General features: G+C 50.5%; 1 protein-coding gene across 2 annotated transcripts in view; it reads right to left on the reverse strand.

Annotated features, from left to right (window-relative positions):
- Nucleotides 1-655: 655 nt before the first annotated feature.
- Nucleotides 656-22,078, reverse strand: part of CCBE1 (collagen and calcium binding EGF domains 1) — a 169,934-nt gene continuing 148,511 nt past the window's right edge. Inside the window, exons 5-11 of one of the 2 annotated variants that reach the window (XM_037151972.2) lie at nucleotides 19,868-20,020; nucleotides 10,975-11,093; nucleotides 10,063-10,183; nucleotides 7,016-7,155; nucleotides 6,881-6,916; nucleotides 6,180-6,215; nucleotides 656-4,758 (exon numbers count right to left, since the gene is read on the reverse strand). In XM_037151972.2, the coding sequence (XP_037007867.1) occupies nucleotides 4,525-4,758; nucleotides 6,180-6,215; nucleotides 6,881-6,916; nucleotides 7,016-7,155; nucleotides 10,063-10,183; nucleotides 10,975-11,093; nucleotides 19,868-20,020 (839 nt within the window). In that variant the 3' untranslated portion in view covers nucleotides 656-4,524. The remainder of the gene's footprint in view (nucleotides 4,759-6,179; nucleotides 6,216-6,880; nucleotides 6,917-7,015; nucleotides 7,156-10,062; nucleotides 10,184-10,974; nucleotides 11,094-19,867; nucleotides 20,021-22,078) is intronic. The other variant, XM_037151973.2, reaches the window with a different exon arrangement.

A 22,078-nucleotide genomic window follows, 5' to 3' on the forward strand; every position in this document is an offset into this window, starting at 1 on the left:
AAGGGAGATGCATGAATATAGGTGAACTCCGGGATGCTAAAGGCACCTGCCCGAGAGCAGAAAACCCCTTAGGAGGAACCTCCCCTTTTGTTATATAACTTCTCCCATATGACCCAGCTGATGAAAGTTCCCCTCCTCTTACCTTCACATGGGGGACTTCAGCTACCAACCCATAGGGCTCCCACCTCCCAATTCTATTTATTTTAGCCTTTCTTTAGGTAGTTAATTTTTCCCCTTCCAAAGGAAACCTAATGAGGAATTCCAATCCCAACCCAACTAAAATTGAGTTGCTCGGAATGCAGTAGAGGTAGGAAGAGGTAGAACCCCCAACAGCATTCCACCTGTGAGCTCCTTGGGTACCCCTAACAATGCCCTGAGGCTTCTTAAACAACACCCCCCAGGGGTCCCAGAGGACGGCCCTCACCCCTGGCTGGGGGTGTGGACTTCTGAGACTCTAAACTCAGTGGAACCTAGGCCTTCAGCCCTTGGCTCACGCTCAGATGTTGGGACCACACTCACAGCCCAGGACGTGGCCGGCCCACAGGGTAGCACAGGCTCCAGGGAGAGCTGTCTCCCTCCGTCTCCTTGGATTCATCTTGGAAAAAGACAATGCGTTCCACGGGACAGGGTATCGGGACAAAACACAGCACAACCACATAAGAAAAATAACTTTGTTATTAAGCATATACAATCTCGTCAAAAGGACTTCATAGTATCACATTCATCACTATTTGAATACTAGCTCCACTGTTGTATGGATCTGTTATAAATAATGAACAAAATAGCTACAGAAGAATATGACTAGTCACTGGGAGAAAGAGTCATGACACGCACGACGCCCGCCAGGGCTCTTGCTTTGGGAACGTAACAAAGAACAGAGGTCCCTGGGGCAGGTGCAAAGGGTCTTTTTCCTGTGGTTTCCCTGAAGCACTATTTTTTGTTGAAGCAGCATGCAATCCCAAGATTTTATGCTTTAACAATTATGGTCATGGTTATTTTTTTTTCAAATAGTAAATCATGGTTTTGATTTGTTGTGAAACATACATGCTGACAGTGCCAGGAAAAATCCATCTATTTCCCTGAATTCATTAATAACTTTAGATGGCTCTACTCTGCTAGCTGTTTGGCCCGGGCTCTTTGCAAATAGATGTCTTTGTCAGGAAGGTTATCTGACAGATGTTTGGTTTGCACAGCGAGGCTGCTGTCTCTCTCTGGGACGGGCTGCAGTCGGGGGAGCCAGGAAGGGGGCGTGACACCCAGAGTATGATGAGGGATTTGCTGTCACCCCAGGGAGGTGTCTGGCATGGAGAAGATCTCCCCTTGCATGCCTAGAAACCGGACTTTCAAGGCCAGAACCATGGAACATGGCCAGAACTGGATGCCCTTCGCCTAGGATGCAGTGGGGTACAGCTCCCCCATGTGGATGTGCATTCACTGTTGACCATTCCACTGTGCGCACACCTGAGTGTACATAGTAGACATGACTTCCGTGGGTCAATCCACTTTGTGGCAGCTGTTGGAGTGAACACAGAAGAGAGAAGATAACAGCGTCTCCTCTGTACCCCCATATCCTTTGGGGATACATAATTTCTTCTGGAATTGGGAAGGGAGGAGGATATTCTCAAACTAAAATGTGTGCCTTCCCTGCAATATTTCCAATCAGATTTTTATTCCCACTGCTTTCCTGAAATAGAAACAATCTATTACGTCCTATTCACGAGTCCCAGTTATCAGGGTGCAAAAAACTGCAGTCCGTTTCTGCCGCAGCGTTGAACATGCAAAGACCATTCCCTCCCGATCCACGAAAAGGCTCAGCAAAAGTCCAGCAAATTTTACCCCCCAAATGGCTTTTCCATTCGGGTTTGAGAAGATGGGGCTGTTGAGACCATGAAACTTTGTTTCCCTACCCATAACTAAAAGATACGTTAGAAATAACAGCATCTTGTAATATCTTATCTGTGGAAAACATGATTTGGGCATGGAAAGCACATATTTTTAGTCCTGTGGGCCTTGTCCAGCTTTTGAAAATCTGACTCTGAATAATTATTTTATACACAATTGCTGACCTGATTCAGCAGACTGAGATGATGAAATACAGGCTATTGTGTGTTTTGTGGGCGAATATTATCTAGAATAGTGTCAGGAATCCCAGATATTACCACTATCTGTCCATTCTTTTAATATATTTATCCTAGCTTCTGCATGTCTAACGTGCAGTTTGCTTGCATTTCATGAGCATTTAACGATAAAGAAGATTATATTTCTCAACAGAGTTCACTGTTAAGGAAAAGAAAAGGTAATATAATTCCTCACAAAAAAAATCAAAGACAGACCTAATCGTTTCTCACAGAGCCTGTGCATCCTTTCCTTGAGCATTCGCCCGCCCACAGCCTTTAAATGCTGTGCTCCGCAAGCCGGCAAACATTAGATACATTGCAGAGGGGAAGCCACAGCTACTGTGTTCAACAGAAACTGTGGCTGGCGAGGCTGGAGGCTGGAGGCTGGAGGGGGAAGGGAGGAGGCGTAAAAGGGGAGCACTGAGAATGTGCTTGCTTTCAGCTGTGACGTTTGGAGGCCAGGCAATGGGGGTTTTGCATGAGGAAGAAGGAGGGGCAGTTTGTGAAAGATGAGGCCACCGGGCCAACTGACCTGAGCCCTGTGTTTCTAAGGAGAATGGAGGGAAGGCGGTTGTCTCTTGAGATCTGCCGTCTTTCTGAAGGAAGATTGAAAAGAGGCAGGCGAACACCGAACACCCGAACACCGACAGCAGTTCTCTCGTAACAAGTGCCCCAGGAGAAATGGGAGATGATGGAAAAAGGAAACTAAACACAAATCTCCCAGAAATATAGGGGGAAATCATAGGATGGCAAATGGAAATGCCAATATAAGCAAACATGAGTTGTTGTGGGATAATTGGTGGGGTTCAGTGCAAGGGTGAAGGTCTCCTGCACAGGTGGATGGAAAGCCATTCCATGTGTCAAATGAGAACATGTACTTGAAGAAACCTGCAGGCTGCCCATCAAAGCCAAGAGGTTCTCCAAGAGTACTACAAAGGAGGGGATACCTCTGCCCATCTTCTGAGCACATCCTCTTGCTCCTGGCCCTGGGGACCCAGAAGTGCATAAGCACACACAGACCAATGGCAGGTTCGGCAACATGCCCCTTTCCCAACCGCTTCTCCTGTCAACCGCTTCTCGTGTTTGCTGGGAGAAGGGGAACCACAGAGAAGGCCTGCAAGCACCGGATCTTGAATTACATTATGGACAATGAAAGGAAAATGGGACTAGTGGGAAGGAAATTTCTGCCAAACAGGGAAAACTGTTATTTTTCCCCCCTCCACATCTAGGCAAACTTTCAATAGGGTATAATTCTCTCTTGGGAAGCCTGGCTGGCCCCGGACGAGGATTTCTAATTCCCCACGAGAGCAAAGTTACTTGCCTCTACCTATTCGTGGGGGGTCCCTTCCGGAGGTTCCCCTTCCCCTTGGCCAACAACTCAAGCTGGCCCTTCTAGTCCTGAGTTCCAATGCACTTTGATTCAACCTGAATCACAGCCTAATGACACCTCTGGCTACCCAGTCAGAGCCTAGGAGTTTCTGCATCTCTCTGAGGGCCTGCCACCCTTGTCCAGCAAAGAATCTGTGATTTAATGAGTAAGCCCACTCATTCAATCAAACAGCTTTAAAATGTCTTGGCAAACCAGGAGCCCATTATCCTAAGGCGAATCAAGGCACTTGATTCAGTTTTCTCTTTTGAAAAGAGGACTTAGTCCTACACCTGCAGCAACTTCCTTTTCTGAATAGGATACTGGTAGGTAAGCATCACACGAACACTTACTGGCCAGTTTTGAATTTAGAATGTGGCAACCCATACGACAGCATGACTCTTCTCCATCCTTCCTCATCTCGGCTCCTTCTGCACTTTCTCCCCTCTCAATCAAAATCGGGAAATGAGGTTGGACAAGAGGCCAAACATTTAAAATCTATTAGATTAACCATGAAAAAGAATCACCCACCAAAGTAAATACACTGTGCTGTTTCTTCCTCTTCATCGAAAAGGCCCTATTTTGATACTGAGGAGTCAAAGCCTCTTTGGGACATGTATCTAATTCTTTTTTTATAAGTAACCTCACATTTTTCTGAGCTCCCCTTGCCACGTTTCCCTCTGATTCTGTCAGGTTTAAGAGACTGTGAGAACATAAGTCAGAAAGTCAAAAGTTCTTAAGAGAAATAAATAAATAGGGGAGAAGTTCCAATGTCGACCAGCCCACCTGCTCTCAGGCAGAGGCATGTAAATCACTCATTTACTCCCTCGTGTCTAGCACGTCTAGCAGGGAGCCTCTGAAAGTAGTGTTTGGAAAACAAGAAGTGGGGAGAAGGCAGGAAAGAGCCAAGAAAATAATGACGTATCTTGTCCAGGTCTCCAGTGGTGGGGTTTAGTGGTTTTTTTTGGTCTTTTCTTTAGATGATTTAATTGCAGGTAGGAAAACTCTTCTCTTCCTTTGGCATGAAGCTGTTGGTGCGTGCTAAGGATAAAAGTCTCTGGGGGTCCCCAAGTCTCTTGCCTCAGTTCTTTCCGGGGAGTCATCTCCAGAGCTAAAATCCATGGTTTCCGGATAGCTGGAGAATTCCTGAGCTAAAGGGAAGTCCTCTGGCGAAGGGTGAGTCTGGGGCCTGAACACCTTCTCCTGCAGCTCAGTGATGTCATTGCGGATGTCGGCCAGGATCAGCAGCAGGAAGTCGAAGGAACCAGGGGGGCCCTGTGAACATGAGAGGAATCAAAGCCAGAACTGCAGACTCAGCCCCTTGCAGAGTTGGGGCTTCTGTGGCTCCATCACTTGCCATTCCTGCTGCAGGCTGGCAACCTCTTAGTCTATAATTTCATGTCCCAAATGCAGAAAACACCAGACTATTACACTAGCCCCGGGGATTCTTCCTCTGGCCTTCTGACACCCTCATCTTCTGGATAACGGAGCCACCTCTCTTCCCTCCCAATTCTGGGTTACACCCAATGTGGTAGAATGACAGAATAGAAGAATGTTCCCAGGCCACTTATCTGAAGATGCTCTGGCAGCTTAGAGTCAGGGTTAAGGGCTGGGGTTCTGTTGGGTTTGGAGCTCAGCTCTGCCACTCACTAGCTGGTTCTGGGCAAGTGAATTAATTTCTTTGGGTTCCCATCTCTGCATCCCTTAAAAGGCGATAATAGTCTCCACTTCATTATGTTTCATAGGCTTCCAAGTGAGTGTTTAAATGAGTTAGTGCAGGCAAATTGCTGAGACCATAGCACATGCTAAAAAATATGATCTTTTAAAACAAAATTAGAGTATTGATAAGGATTCTTGACTGTGGCGTTGAGGGACCCATGCCACTGGGCTGGAAAGAGCAGATGCCACCTGCAGGTCCTCAGTGATGCACGGTATTGCGACCTCCGTGGGTGCTCACTGACTCATGGCAGGTCAGACCCCACTTGGCTCCCTGCACGGGGGGGGGTTGGGGGGCAGGTGCCCAGGCTGCTGCGTGATGTGGCCAGGGTCAGAGAGCTGGCAGGTGGAAGAGCTGAGATGGGAACCCAGAGCCCTACCTCTAACGCTGAAGCTCTTTGTCCTTCTTCGGAAATGACAGTGACCTCTTCAAAAGCTATGGAGTTGCTTGACTTTTCTGTGCTTTTGGATACTACTGACTGGCACTGTTAGTCTCCCAAACACCGCACATGTCTCCAGCTAACTTCTTCTCAGGCGTCCCAGCCATGCTTTCTGTCTCGTACTTTCTGGAGGGGATGGCCAGCTGCCCTGCTAGGGCTGGAGCAGTGGCTAAATTCTTAAGCCTTCAGAGTTGGGGCTTAGCTCCACAGAGTTTTTTTTTTCTTCCTAGTCTCTTCGGATGTTTGAGGACATACCTAGAAACAGACTCATGGCATACTGAGGTTTTGAATCTTAAGATATTTCCAATAAAGATTAGCCATGATAAAAGAAAAAGGAATAGGAAACAAACTGTCAAGACAAATCCCAAGCAGCTGCGGAAGGCCCCCATGACTTTCCTTCTGAAGCCCTCGACTGTCTGGGTGGGCTCTGCATTGGCGGGAAGGAGCCGGCTTCTGCTAATGAGACCCACGCACAGGCTTCTCAGAGCTGCAGCCCTGAGAACACTCCTACAGGGAGGTGAGGCAGGCGGCACTACTCACAGGAGATCCTCTGGGTCCAGGGGCTCCTCTCTCCCCCTAAAACCAGAAAGGTCAAAGTTAGCTTTCTGTACCACATGAATGCCACCACCATAGTCTCTATTTACAGCGCCCCCCCCCCCCATGACCATGACCATGACCAGGCCTGAAACAAGTGTTTTCCATCAGAAGCAAACGGAAGCTTACACTGGACTCCTGGGACCGCTTATCTGAACAGAACGGCTTGGGTCAAACGTCTCTCATTCAGATTTAACCCTGAGGTCATATATTTTCAAACCAGATGTGACCAGAGGAATGCTCATGTTTCCAGGCAGCATGCGGAATAATTTAGGAGCTTTCTAAAGTGACTCGCACAGACTTTACGAGGCAGGGAGCAGGCCACTCTCAACGTGAAACTACCTCCCTGTACAGAATGGAATGTGTCCGTTCTGGGCTTCAACGTGTGACACGCAAAACAGCCCCACGGAAGAAGAGCGGCCGGAGAGAAAGGCACACACAACTGCGACCACACAGGGCACTAACCTCTCTTAGGCATGGTTTTGGTGGCTGTTTTGTTTTTATGGGTGTTTCATGTTTTGAGGAAATTGTTTTTTAGATTGTTCTGGGGGGGAAGTCTATCTGTGCCTCAGTTTCCCCACGCGCAGAGAGGACAGCAAGCAGTGCTAGAACTTCCCAGAGACCGAGGAGCCGCTCCTTAGACTGACCTTAGAGCCATCTCTTCCTGGGGCGCCTGGCGGGCCCTACGAGACAAAGGGTCTAGTTTAGCAGAGGGAAAAAGCAGGGGACAAGAACGCAATTTCCTCGACCACAGTTGAGAGGGCCTCTGAGAAAATACTGACCACAGGGCCCCTCCGGCCTTGCTTAATGTGGGACAGGTCAGGAGATGGTCCCATGGGTCCCATCGAGCCCCGCGGGCCCGGCTGCCCAGGAGGGCCCGGCACACCGGGGAAGCCAGGGCTGCCCTTCGGTCCCGGCGAGCCTGTAATCAAAGAACAGCTCATTAGCGCCTTATCCTGCGAGGAAGACCAGGGCGCAGACTCTCAAGAACCTGCAAGCTCGGGAAGCCGATTTTCTGTGCCCTCTGCCCTTTGCCCTTTGCCTTCTGACACCTGCCGTGGGATGCCCCTTCGGCATTTAAAACTTACTATGGTCTAAATTGACTTCCGCATCTTCCTCTTATTTCATGAACCACCAGTCACTTGTCCACTCAAGCCAGAATCTTGAGAGCCTCCTATAGATCTCCCTGTTTCCACATGCCCTTATCCAATCTGCAACCAGTTCCTCAACAGCTTACCTCTTCCCTGTCTCTTACAACTGTCAGTTCCTCTGTAACCCCTCGGCCAGGCAGGGTGGTGGCTACCACACCTGGATAGTGGTCAACAGTACAGGTGTCAGCATCTGAGACCTCGGTCTGAATCCTGGACGAGCTGCTCGCCCTCTTTTGCCCTTTGCTTCTCACCTGAGAAGCCGTGCTGATAAAAATCTATCCTGCAGAGTGGCTGCTAGTATTAAATGAGATTTTAGATACTTACACGCATCACTCCGCAGAGTACCTCACACATAAAGGCACTAAAAAACTGTTAGGCTTTTCTTGAATAATGAAGCCAATGCCGGAGGCGGTCGATGTTTCATTCAAACCTGTTTCACACCTCTACCCTCGATGCTGGTTCCAGGTGCGGCCTGCAGAACTTACCGGGAGGGAGACCAGATGCCTCCCATAATGAAACGCTTTACCTTTAACAGCACAAGGACAGGCCAGAGACCATGTCTTACCCTCATTTACGTAACCAACGACCTTCAGAGATCACTGTCTGTCCAATATCTTTAAAGTGTGGGGCTTTGCTGTGCAAATGGCACCGCCTTATACATAAGAGTGGGGGGGGGGCAGCCAGAGAGCAGCAGCCACCCTCACCTCCAAAGCCAAAGGATTCCAACTTAATGTAGTTTCCTGTGTTGGCACCCCAATCATAGGCCTGGGGACTGGACTTCCAGTTAAGGGTAGAAGAAACCTTATTGTTTCTCTAGCTGCCCTAACGCCTCTCAATGAAGGGCTGATGCCAGAAGTAAGGAGTGAGAGAGGAACAGGATTGGAAGAGAGAGCGGGGGCAGAGTCCTCCATCACTTTCTGCTCCATCGAGGACCCTGGACAGCTCAAACCATGTTGGGAACCAGAAGGCAGACTGGAAAGAAAGTCAGCAAGTCATTTATTAAGAAGAAAGACAGCCACTGAATGGCTCCCCTGTTCCCAGCTCGTCCTTGTGGGGAGACATGTGGACTGAACTCTCTGCAGGTCAGCAGAGTAGGCGTGTCCTCTTGGAGCAGCGTGGAGTAGGCGGTGCTAGGAGTCAGTTTGTAGGAAGAGACCAAAATGTACGCAGAGCAGTGAGAAGCTTCCTTTGTGAGGCATCTGCTGGAGAAAACCCCACTGTGACCAGCGCGCTGCAGGCCAAGGGGACGAACAAGAGTCTACACCACAGTCCTGGACCAGTTCTGGTTCTCTGTATAAACTGAGACCCAGGCCGCCTGTGTTTAATGGAAACCAGGAGATTAAGATATGAGTACAGAAGAAAACCCATAAATAGCTTGGGAAGAATTGTGAGCCTTTGTTCTTGCTGACCTTCCAACCCAAAATCTGCCCGTGCCCTCTCTGTTTGGACAGGTCCTACCGGTCTTTCTTTCATGTCCAGCTCAATCCTCAAGACCCTGATCAGGTCAGGCTTCAGTGGTCCCTCCCTGCTTTAAGCTCCACAGCAGGGAGCACCATGCACTGAGCCAAGGCCTGAGGATCCTGTCTGATCCTATTTGCTTTCACTCTGTGTCTTGTCTGCCCAATGGGCAAGTTGGGAGGTCACCCCCAACACCTAGCGTGCTGCTGAGCAACGGTAAATGGGGATAAAGCCCTCCGTGTTTTAGAATCACTTGCTAACATTTATGTCATTTCCTTCATGGGTGTGAAAAAAATCTATTGTTCTATCTACGGAGTAAATCATAAAAATACAAAATGTATTTCATATTTGTGAGGCAGAAAATAGAACAGTTGGTGACAAATGTTTAAAGTTCTCACTGCATTTATTCTGATGAAATGATAGGACATTTGACATTTTCTTCAAAATAAGAAGGGTGAATCTCCAAAACAGTATGGTGAATGAGCAAAGCCAGATAAAAAATACACACTATGAAGTTCATTGCTATGCAGTTCTAGGACAAAACTATGGCGATAGAAAGCAAGTCAGTGGTGGCCTGCAGCAGGGGTTGACTGCAAACAGGCACAGGGGCGTGTTTCTGGGTGATGGAAACGGTCTCTATGTTGATGCAGGTACCAATACAGGGTGGGGTTAGCAAGTGCTTGATACAGGATGTGTACATGTGTCAGAAGTTGTAAATTAAATGGATAATTTTATTGGATATCATCGTATCTCAGTAGGGTTGACTTACAAAGAAAAAATATATGTGTAAACCAATATTGATGCAAATGTGTTCACAGCAGTGGGACGGAGGAAATGACTGCGGAGTTGGGGGAAGCAGGCTGGTCCTGTGCTGTTAGAGCCCACAAGAGCTCACAAACCAAGTCTTGTTTTTGTGTGTATTCATGCTAAAACATAGTTTCCATGTTGTTTCTCTGCAACTTCAAATGATCTCTAAGAACCTTATCCAATGGCGGGACACTGACCTTTGTCTTCCAGATGACTACAGGCTATGAGGATCTCTCAGCCTTGGGGACCCCGTTTCCCAAAGTCCTCTCTTCGCACAGGTGTGGATGCCCCCTGGATTCCTGCTACTGCCCCTGCCCATGGCAGCCACACAGCTGCACCCAGCCCCCACCAAACGTGAGCTCTTGGGAGGCTCTGGCTGGTGACTGTCCCCTCGATGCCCTGCCCACACTCACCCGGAGGGCCCTGGCCCCCAGGCAGGCCAGGGGGTCCCGGCAGGTAGGCGTTGGAGGCGAGCACCTTGTTACCAGTGATGTACTTGTCCAGGTCGGCAGCACTGTTGGGGAGCAGGGCGATCTGCAGAGAAAGAGAGGGGGAGAGAGAGGGAGAGGGAGGGAAGGAGAAAGAGAGAGAGAGGAGGAAGATGTCAGGGAGCGAAGGCCCCTTTGTTGGGGGATTCTTATCACTGTGTTGTTCACAGCAGCTGTGAAAGCTTTTCACGATAACACCCCTTTATCCAGGCCAACCAGCTGAGCCACACCGGTCAGGGCCCTGGGTGACCCAGTTTAGCCTGGGAGGCTGGCTCCCCAGCCTGGAACTCCAAAGCATCAACACTGTCTCCCTAATAGCCCCTGGGCACCCCCGCACTTGTGCACACGCACTCCTGGGAAGCGTGGGGGCCCTCTCGCGAGAGCGAAAACCCTCAGGGAGGGACAGCCTCCCGGGTCCACAACCTCAGAGACTCCTGACTCCGCACTGCCTCCCTCCAGAATTCAGGAAGACCTGGTATTTCTCTGAGAGACAGATGTAAGGTGCTCCATTCCCCCGTGATCACTACTCAGAATCCAGCGGGGAGACCACGAGAATCAAAATCCTGGGCGACCTGAAAGTCAGCTTGGCATACCTCCAGGTTGGGGTTCCCCACATTCTAACAGGCACCTTTAAAAATGCCCCTTACCTAGGGGTCCGTTTTAATACTCACCCACTGCGTTCCATCAGCTCTGAGGCTGATGGGCAAACCATTCCAGTCTAAGCCTAGTTGGCACTGACCTCTAGACGCTCAGTGAGGTCATAGTTTTTTTTTTTACTTCTCGACATCTTCCCACCTCATCTCTGCCACGTGCTCCTACTTTGGGATCACTCCTCACCCGCCGGGCATGCACCTTTTGCTTCAGCTGCAGCACCGTCTGCTTCATCTGGTGGAACTCCTTGCACGAGGCGCAGCAGGTGCCGGCTCTCACCGCGTTCTCAGACTTCTCGTCGTGCCCTGAGAGAGGAGGCGGGCACTGGTCGGTCGCCTGGGGGCTGGAGGACTTCTACCTCCGCAGTGACAGTATCTCGGAAGCCAGCCCTGGGGCGAACTGGCTGACAGTGGACCATGCTGGGGGATTCTGTGGTTCTCAGGGCACCGGCAGCATGCCCCAGGTCAGGGAGAGAGGGGGCGGGACACTGTTAGGTTTTGGGCTCAGCTGTTCCCATTTAAGCAACCCAGCCTCTTTCTCTTTGATGTGGGAAAACACGAACCCTGGCCCTTTAATCAGGACCTTTCCAGGAGGCAGGCTGCACCAGCGTGACATGACTGTACTCCCCTCCAAAGGCCAAGGTTCACACGCCGTAAATTATCCCCACGCTCAGGCAGTGGGGCTCACAGAGCTGGTCCTTATCGCCTGGGATCACCCAGCTGATCAAAGGCAGAGGCCAGGCGGGGCGGGGTCACGGATCGGGGCCGGGCACCGGCCTCTGTGGAGATGTGGAAAACCTGCCAGGCGCTCTGGACACGCCCGCCTAGGGCCGAGGGAGCAGGCCCGAGAAAGCACCCTTCCATCGGGAAGAGTCCCGATGCCAGGCTGTGGAGTGCTGGGAGCTCCAAGGGCTTTCTGGGAAGCCATATTTTATGAAGGAAAAAAATGGGTGCGTGAAAGGGCGACGTGGCCAAGAACTCACACAGCTCTCACCCAACTGACACCGAAACGGCCGCAGACAGCCGAGTGCTGGGCAATGAGACACCGGAGGCCACCTTGCTACCGACGCGTAGGTGAAGGCCACCAGGGCTGTGCAGAAGGTGGCAGAGGGGCGGGCCCAGAGCAGGGTGACAAGGGGCACGGCGTCTTGTCCTGGTGGACAGGACAGTGTGACCATGGCCTTTGGGGTTGGTCCAGGTGTGCTCTTTGCGTGACAGGTGACACTGTGATCCGAAAGGGAGCTTGGGGACAGTAGAGAAACGTCTCCCCCAAGTCATCTTTCGTGCCTCTTGGCCCACGTGCCTTTGTCCCTGCTGCTCTCTCTCCTGGGACGCCCTCGTGGTGGCCTCCATTCGTGGGATTCTACCAACCGGCAAGACGTGGCTCAAGCCTTCCCTGGAGCCCCTCTCTCTGCGCACGGAGATACTGCTGTCCACTGAGGTCAGGGGGCATTTCCCACCTGTCCCACTCAAACGGCAGGTGTTCCAGGCCTCCCTGCAGAGGGGATACTGGTGCCAGCGTGGGAGCCACCGAAGAGCTGGGGTCGCTTCTTGGTAGCTCACATAGTGAATGCTTGAAATATGCCTGTGAAATAGGGTGTTCGACATGGAATGGTCCCTGCCCCTCCCACTGCCTCAGACTGTGACTGTATTTGAAAACTGGGTCATTGCAGATATTGTCACTCAAGATGATCCCATGCTGGAGTAAAGGGGCATGCAGTCAAATAGGACCGGTGTCCTTATAAAAAGGGGGGCGCTTGGGCACACAAGCCCAGGGAGAACACCATATGGAGATGAAGGTGGTGGTCAGGACGATGCAGCAGAAGCCCAGGGCCACCAGAGGTCCCAGCGAACCTCCAGGATTCAGGGCGGGGGAGATACACAGAACAGACGCTCCTCCACACACCCCAGGGGCCAGCCCTGCCGACACGCTGTTCCAGACTCATAACCTCCAAAACTGTGACGATACACTTCTGTCCCTGAATCCACCCTTTCTGAAAGTCACTGGCAAGGTACAAGTGACATGGGTTTACCACGGAGGTTTCCCGCATCTGAGTCCAATGCCTTTCCCACGGATCAGAGTTTCCTGTGGGCTCCTCCTCCCCGTTTAATGGACCGATTTACAGCCCTAATTGCCTGTAGAGCTTGAACTCATCTGACACAAATTAGAGTTATTTAGGCTCAGGCTGCAACGTCACAGACACAAGGGAATTTCTGTGCGAGAACATACTCGGAAGTAAATGACTGAAGCCTTAACCCACCTCATGTGTGCTCACGGTTTTGAGTGGCGGCTCCTGGCATAAACAAGGGCCCCAATGCCAGGTCTGTTACTACTCAAGGGCAGCTGGGGGACAGGAACCTCCCCCGACCTAGCATCCATCCACAGCATGCCGCCGACTAGCCCACCGAACAGTCCCCTCCCCCAACCTCCCTATCCCGTCCATCCTATCTTCCCATCCACTTCTGTCACTCTCACCCCTTTAGGGGTCTGTCTGTCCGTCCACCCATTCCTCCACCCATCTCTCCTTCCGATCCTATCTCTGGAGCATTTGATACTTCCCGGGCCCTGTGTGAGGTACGGGAAACGCCAAATAAACGAGGACACCTGTTCAATGATTTGCGAATGGCCTCCCTTTTACCGGACTGGCGGAGCCAGGCCATCACAAACCAGGCTTTCACTTCTACTTTTATGTACTTGGTTGAACTTTCCAAGTGTTGGTGTAATTAAGGCGATTTGAAATTTTGTAAGAGTAAAACTTTTCATTAGCTTCTAGACTCTATTTTGTTTATATCATGGGGTGTTAGAACTAATGTATCTTTAGTTCAATCTCCTTTACAGACAAGGAAGATGACTTAGGTCTCCCTGGGTGCTGGGAGCTGAGGCTGGGCACTTACAGCCTGTGACCTGGGCACTGTGGGGGCCAGGGAGCCTGCCACTGGGAGTCCTGTTCCCAATACCCGAGAGCCATCTGCCAGGGTGGCCCCAGGGCCGCGGTGCCAGGTGTGCTCGCCAGACCAGCAGCAGGACCAGCAGCAGCACCAGCATCACAACAGCATGGGCGAATGTTCTCCAAAATCCCAAAACCCCGGAGAGGGCCTGTGCGCTGTTCCAGCAGAGCCCTCTGAGTGCCGCTGAAGCACATTCTCTGCTCCAGGGAGGCGGCGCTGCTGAGTGGCCTTTGACCTGAGGATGCCTAGTCTGTTTTCTGTCCCTTTGTGAAATGATCAGAGCAGAGATCAAGGTGAACTTTGTTCCCAAGACTTCTGAGACTTCCATGGACAGGAACAGAGTAGCAAGGAATGCAGGCTCTGGTGGAATCTGACCACCCAGACTGAATCCTGATGTCCTCACTTAGCCCCTTCCAGGGTGGAAGTCACAGCTTTTGTGAGCATCCGTCCTTTCCGATGTAAAGAGGGGAATGGCACTTACCACCTGGCATTGCTGTGAGGCATCAAGGACACCTGCAGGTTCCCAGAACAGTGCCTCATCCCTGACAGATGCTCCATAGATGTTAACATGATCACGGTTGTTCATATCTTTTAAGAAATAAAGTCATCTGCAAAACGACAGACGAGTTTCCTTTGGAATGAGCTCTCAGAGGGTGTGACGATAAATTGCCGTGTGTGGAGATGGGCAGCTGCAGTCCATCCAGAACTGGGACTCCTCTGTGCTGCCGTTTGTCGACAGTATCGTCCGACAGGAGCTAAAATAACCCTGGCTATGCTACATTAATAATTCATTTAGAAATCTGGGTAGACACCTTAGACTTTGTTTTCAGTCCTCTTGATATAGCCATTGAGTGTCTCTGACCACAACCATGACCATGTTGAGGGAGGTATCACTTAACATATCACTCCAACTGTTTCCGATTGGAAAGGTGCAGTATTATCAATCAGCCACATGGGGGCAGATAGCTCTAATTTTTACTGATGGTGGGCTATGCATATATCCTAAGCATTAGAAATAGAATTCCTTACATACTCTATTAGTAATAATTAGTAAACTTAGAAAAACTAAAGAATGTTCCCAACATATTTCACATGAGCAGGGTCAGAAGCGAACAAGGCATGTTTGTTTTTTAAAGCTGAGGGTGCAGATTTGTGCCCTGGCCAGAGTTCTCAACCCCGATGGCACATGATAGCCAGGCGGGGGGCTTTTAAGAATCTGGTCAACTGTGCTGCACCCCACCCATCTGGGAGTCACAGCGGGGGCAGGGGGATGATGGTATCGGCACGTTTTAAAGCTCCCAGGTTGAGAACCACCGATCTGTGGATTAGTGGAGCTTGAAAGTTACATGAAACACCTGGCTGTCCCTGACACTTTGAACTATGATAAGTGACACTGGGGGGTCACAGTCACTTTATCGGAAAGTAAACAAAAGTTGGAAAATACAGCTCTGTAAGCTAATTACTATGGAGCCCACAGCCCTTCATTTGTCTCCTCATTGGGGGCTGCACAGCCTCCCTGGAGTGACCGAACCGGCTCCAGCCCCAGATTCTCAGGGAGAGAATCAAAGTGACCGAGCCAGCCAGAGGGGTCGCCGGGCCTGTGTGCAGGGTGACCTTTCAGCCACCAGAGGCCATTCCGCCGCGGCCCCTGCGGCTCCCCGCCCGCCCTCAGAACAAACAGCTGAGGCGGTGCTTTTAAATCCCTCTGACTGTAACGTTACAGGCACTGGACAACACAAACTTTAAAAGAAATAGGACAAGGAGATTTTTACTTAATAATAATCATTACTTCCCCATCCAAAAAATCAACTGTGATGAAATATTTGGCTTATTAATTAGTCCAAAACACATGAAACCACTTAGCTGCCTCTGATGTTCCAGATGCAGGGCTTGTCTGGCCCCTCGCTTGTCTTATTGCTGAGCTGAACAGCCGAATGTTGATTATTCATCTTTTAGATATAGTAGGTTCTCTGTTTCGGTGTACAGCTGGGCATATCTTGGAGTCTTGGCACTCGCTTAGATGAAGGACAAGAAGTGACTGCACAGGGACTCATGGGGCTGGCAGGGCTTATATTATTCCTACTTAAGCTATATTGCACCAAATTGCAAAAAAGTATTTGCAAGGGGACAAAGGTCTTCAGTGCTCCCCTTGTCCCTTTTGTTTACAGAGGAGGAAACTGAGGCCAGAGACCCACCCAGCGACGCTCGGCTGGTTAGTGGCAAAGCAGCCGCCAGCTCCCCTCCAGGGTTGCCCATTCTTTTGGCGTCTCTGGGCCACACTGGAAGAAGAAGAGTTGTCTTGGCCACACATTCGGTACACAAACACTAATGAAAACAAAAAAATCTCATAGTGTTTTAAGTGAATTTATAATTTTGTGTTGGGCCACATTCATAGCCACCTTGGGCTTCACGTGGTCCATGGGCCACAGGTTGGACACCCCTGCCTCAAAGTCAAGGCACTTTCTGGGGCATCACCACTATCAGAGAAACACATCTGGGGCACTGTATTTTTTTTTTTTGTGGCCAAAGCCATCAAAGCCAGCGCCTCACCTTCTCAGTGGCCCATCACTTGAGTTATGACTTTAACACTCAGGGCATACAGTGTGCCTGCCCTTTGTCATAATTTTGTGTATGACTTATTCCTCTCAGTCTATAACTCCCTGATTTCCTTGGTAACTGGTGTTGGAATGTTGTCCTTAGCACAACACTAAAACCAAATGCTAAATCCTCTGTGGGTATGTGGTGAAATCCGCTGGGACCAGTTACTAAACATGAAATACTGAGTTCTCTTATAATGCTGCTGCTGGTGGTGGGGGAGGATGGTACAACAGACAGTGGTGTTTTAGAAAATTATTTGAGGCTGTTATATTTAGAGGCAGGTGGGCGGGGGCGAGAATTGGTGGCCAAGGCGAATCTGTGCAATGACTTTGTTACAGTGGAGTTCAGCAGTAGAGCCACCAGGCAGTTCTTCCTGATTACACAGAAGGACAGCCCCCTTCTGGTCCCTGCAAACAGGAACATCTGGTCTCTGGAATGGCAGCATGGAGGGGTTTCGTCCTGTTTTGTTCGTCAGATGCTCGGCTGTCTGCAGCGCAGGGCTTCCCACTGGACCTTGCGGCTGTGTCTGAAAACATCCTTCCCCGAAGGTCGACCGGATGACCTACCATGTTCAGCCCCAGAGCTCAGAGTTTTGATGCTAATAACTTAGCATTTCCAAACTCTAATTTTTAGGACACTTTCCTCTGGGAGATGTTTATAGGTGTTTCTTAAGGAACCAATTTTGGGAAATGCAGATTTAATCAAAATTAACATTTTTTTCTTTGAGAAATGGCCATCTCTCAGACTTTAATGCACTCACATCATAAATCCTTAAAAGTGGGCGCAGTAACACCTTCCTCCCCAAATATCTGAATATTTGGGGAAATGCTTCTATAGGAAGAAGCTTCTATGGAAGAAAGGCTTAGCCACACCCAGGACCCCGCGGTTCCATTGAACCCAAAGTGGAGAAATGCTGTCGTAAGTGGTTGAGATAAAGCATGCCTTTGAATGAGAGTAACACTGGAGAAGGTACAAGAAGAGTTGCGAATATATATCCCTTATAATAATGTCTGCTTAGGTGCTTTTTTTTTTTTAACCAAATTCTCAGCTATGGAACTGAAACTGGCCACCTCTTCAACGCAACTCTCGAACTCTTGTACAGAAGCACTTTGTGTGAGTGAGAAATGTTTTCGAAGTACAATGCATGTCTCAGGAAAGGAGACAGGAGTCTGGTCTCAGGGCAGACTGAGGACCCCGGGCTGCTGATGTTGGAGATGCAGTGAGGTCTTCCTGGGCTGCTGCCCAGTGGCTGGGCCCTTCCGTGGGCCCACGCTGCCCCAGCACGAGGCAGGCGGTGAGCGCTACCAAGGCTGCCTTGTCACTGCTCAGGGTCATCCCCTGGGAACCACACAGCTGGGCCATGGATGGGACCAAAGAGGCACGTGGTTGTAGAACCCAAGAATTATCGTAAGGGGAGGAGGCCACGGGAGACCAAAGAACCAGTAAATTCCACCGATAAAGCCCTACCTAGTCCCTGCAGATGGTGTCTGCTAGTTGAGATGGGTCTGTGGGCACCAGGTGGGAACTGCCCGGGGGCAGGACGAGGTCTTTTCATTTGGGGATCCCTACTGTCCCCTGCCTCACTGACACTCAGCAGTAAGGAGGTGTCACTGTATCTGATGGCCATACGCTAGACTGGGTTGCTCAGCACTGCCCTTCTGGCCCATGAAGATGGGATTTCACCTGGACGCAAATTTGAGGCAGAGAGACACCCAGAGAGGTGCTGGGTGCACTGGCCGACAGCCCACAGGCTTCCTGGCTCAGAGCGTCGCTGGAAAGCCAATTCCAAAGTGAAAAATGAGAATGCTGCTCTCTTATTGCTAATTCTTTTTTTTTTTAATCCTCACCCAAAGATATGTTTATTGTTTTTAAAAAGAGAGGAAGGGGAGAGAGAGAAACATCCAAGTAAGAGAGGAACATTGGTTGGTTGCCTCTTGTATGTGCCCTGACCGGGGACTGAACCCACAACCTTTTGGTGTATAGGATGCTGCAGCAACAGGCTGAGCCGCCTGGCCAGGCCTCTGGTTGCTAGTTCTTTGGTTGCCCCACACATTAATATGTCTCTCAGTGGCTAAAAGGCTGCACCTCATTTTTCAATGAGATTCTTCATTTCCATGTTGGACATAGTCTAAGAGTTAAGTCATACATCCTGCCCCTCCCCCACCTCCTGCACCATGAAAAACCTGCTAACATTTCTTTTGTCCACTGACCCCTATTTTAAGTACTTTGGGGCACATGGGCCCCACATGCTTCAGGCTTTCCATAGTTTTCACAGGGCCGTCTGATTCATTCACACTGTCCTAAACCACCCAATTCTGAGCTGGTTCCGAACAGGTATTTGGCCTCTACTTCCAGTACGGGGTGGCTTCCTCACAACTCAACCCATTTGTTCCTCATCGTTTTGCTTTGCAGTTTTCCCGGTGTGAGGCAGCTGGTCCCCAGCTGTTTGCTGCCCCTTTCTGAATCTCGGGCTACACTTCCACCCCCAAATCACTAACTAGCTCCTGTGTGCCCAGTTCTGGCCTCTCCCTGAATTCCTTGGTACCTGAGCTTTGCTCCCGGCTCCACCCACAGATGGCCCAGGCCCATGGAGCCCCCCAACTGACAGGATCCCTGATACTGTCCCCTCCCAAGGGTGACAGAGGAGACCTGGGCCCTGAGCTCTGGAAGATGACAGCTGCTTGGCCTTGTAAGCATTGGGTACAGAGGAGCAGGAGGGTTCTCCCTTCCCCTGCCCCGTCCTCTTCCTCTGAAACTTAAATAAGTAACCCGATATGCGGTCTGATCATATCCCCGAGCGATCCATCCACCAGACAGCTCCGTGCAATCTGGTCGACCTAATGTAAATCAGCCTCTCAAACGCTGTGAAGGCCGGCCAGCCTCAGAAAATTTTCCACTTCATTGTGACTGTGTTTGCAAAATACAATGAAAACAAATTACTAGAAAAATAAGGCATTAAACACCAGCAGGAATCTTTGGATTTAGACACAATTTCTCTGTCAAATTGGAATAAAAATTTCTAAACATTCTTCTCTACTTCGGTTTTTATCCGTCGTGAACCAAACCACAAACAGTTCATCAGCAGACACAGGGCCACGGACGAGGCTGTGAGCGGTGCTGATGTAGATAATTTCCTTACATGGAAATGCTTCATATTCATATTGGGCCCACGTTCTCTGAGGGAACAGTGTTTCTGGCCTCTTCTTTGCTCATCCTAGTTTGGTCAAAGCACGTGGCTTGGTTCTACTGATTTACCCACGAGCACTCTGCCTCTTCTTGGTGGAGGGCTTTCTCAAGTACTCACAAGCGCGCAACCCTTGCTGCCAACAGGAATGGCCCTCACCAGGTCTCTTCGGCAGAGACTTGACCTTCTGACCTTCCCTCCTCTTACCCAGGCCCCACCTACTGTTCATATAAATGCCCCTTCCTAGTGCTTATCTATCCACCCACCGACCCACTCATCCATCCACTCACCCATCTAGCCACCCACCCACCCACCCAATTAAAGGAATAATTTTACTTGCCCCACCCACCAGTATCATTGGGGTATTTGTCTCCCTTGACGCAGGTCCTCCCGTCGTCCTCCTGGATGTAGCCCTCCCGGCATTCACAGCGGTAGCTGCCCAGGGTGTTGACACAGATGTGTGCGCACAGTGTCTCGTTGCTGGTGGCACACTCGTCGATATCTGGTGTGAACCAAATGCAGACAACACTCAGTTTCCAAGAGTTCACTTCCAAGACCACAGGCAACAGGAGGTGTGGCCCCTCTGTTAACGTCTGCCAAGCAGGCTTTGCCGCACCTCTCCCAGAGAAGCCTGGGAAAACGCAAGACTAGACAGGACTTCAGGCAGGGTCACCGTGGTTACAGACAGATCGGCGAGGGGGGTCCAAGTCAGGTGGCTACTGCCTGGGCATTGGTAGCCTTCAAAGTTCTCCCCGTAGGGCTTCTTGGGAGAGAAAAAAAATACCCTTCGGTGACACCCTTTGGAGCATTATAGAAAGGATTTTCTGCAAGGGCCCCAGTGTGTCAAGGGTTTAACGCTCCAAATAGCACGTGGTGACCCAAGGTCACTTAGGAAGGGCTCCTTCCTAGTGAAGAGATGTGTTGGGACCTGGGAAAAGCCGCTTTGGTTAAAAGAAAATAGTCATAATGGGTCTCACGGAGAGAGATTTTCCCACAAAATTTCAGCCTCTGTAATGACCCTAACAGACCCCTCGTGAGCTGTGGAAATGAGCCATGAGGCCATCAAACAAGTGACCGGCGAGGCTCCCTGTGAGCTGGTCACATCACAGATGTGCCCCCCACTGAGTGGGGTGGAAACAAAACTGTTTCCCACCGGGAAGAGAGGAGGGAGCCCAAGTCTGTTCCTGTTCCCTAGATGAGGACACGACACAGCCCCAGACCGTGTACAGGTGGCGGCCGAGAGTGCCCAGCCCTCACTTCCAGGTGCCGACAACTACTCCCAGGGCCCGCCTGTGGCAGGCCCTGGATGTGCCCAGGGGAGCATGGTCGCTTGGGGCTTCCCCCTGGTGGTACATACTATGTCACCTTAGACAAAGATGTCACAGCTGGAGCCTCCCATGCCGTTCCTCAGGCTGACCGCCTCCCCATGTGCCCTTGGCCTACACCTGAGCGTGGACCTGCCTCTGTCCGGAGGAGGGAGGATGGAGGTTGACAGGGGAGATAGAAAAGGAAGGAGACCTTAGCAGAAAGCTGGTTTTGCCGATGCCCAAATGAAAAGGACAGAGTATCACAGCACAGAGCCCTTGTCCTGGGACCTCGGGGGTGCAGAGTGGAGTACCATGCTGTCTGTAGGCGAGGCTGTGGACCCCCAGTCTGTTAACATGGTGGTCTCAGACCCACTCCTTGTCAGTATGGGGCATCTTCCCCTGGGGAGAGGTCAGAAGACCTCATTTCTGGAACTTCTTTTAAATGGTGCTTTTCTGAGCCCCTGCTCATCACAGCTGCTTTGTTTTCCACTTGGGTGTGTGCACCAGCCTCCTCGGCTCACCTTGAGCTGATCCTCAACCTTGACTGTACCCATGAGTCCCTAGAGCAAGGGTGTCAAACTCATTTTCACTGGGGGCCACATCAGCCTCTTGGTTGCCTTCAAAGGGCTGAGATAATTTTAGGACTGTATAAATGTAACTACTCCTTAATTGTAATAGAGTTGAAATTATATCCAGTCCTTTGAAGGCAATCACAAGGCTGATATGGCCCCCAGTAAAAATGAGTCTGACACCCCTGCTCTAAAGGCATTTGTATAAACGCAGGTCTCTGAAGCCCCCACCAGAGACGGGAGGTGAAGCCAGGAGTTTTTTTTTTTTCTTTTAAAGACAGAATCCCAGATGTTTCTGAGACAGGTTAGCTGTGACGGACCACACTTGGAAACCTGTGGCTCCACGGGACAATAAACCTGTCTCAGGACCTCCGAGAGCACAGGGAGGGGGCAGGGGACACACCGGGGATGGTGCTGATTTTCCCGAGCTGCAGTCGGGTGGCCAGCTTCAGCTCCCCCTGACTCACGCCCAACCTGTCTGCCACCCGGACACTCCTCTGTCCCAGCCTGTCCTCCTAGTCCTCATCTGAGAAGATGCTCCCTCTCATTTTGGTTTTTACGTTTCTGCCCACTTATGTTCTGTTTTACAGTTTCCTAGTTCACTTTTCTGAGATCAGACGAAATCTGGCGCGTTCAGGGTGGTATGGCCGTAGACCCTAGTTCACTTCTGATAATAGCCCCATG

This window comes from Artibeus jamaicensis, unplaced genomic scaffold (assembly GCF_021234435.1).
Source record: "Artibeus jamaicensis isolate MK-2021 breed Jamaican fruit bat unplaced genomic scaffold, CSHL_Jam_final contig_354, whole genome shotgun sequence".
NCBI classification, from domain to species: Eukaryota; Metazoa; Chordata; class Mammalia; order Chiroptera; family Phyllostomidae; genus Artibeus; species Artibeus jamaicensis.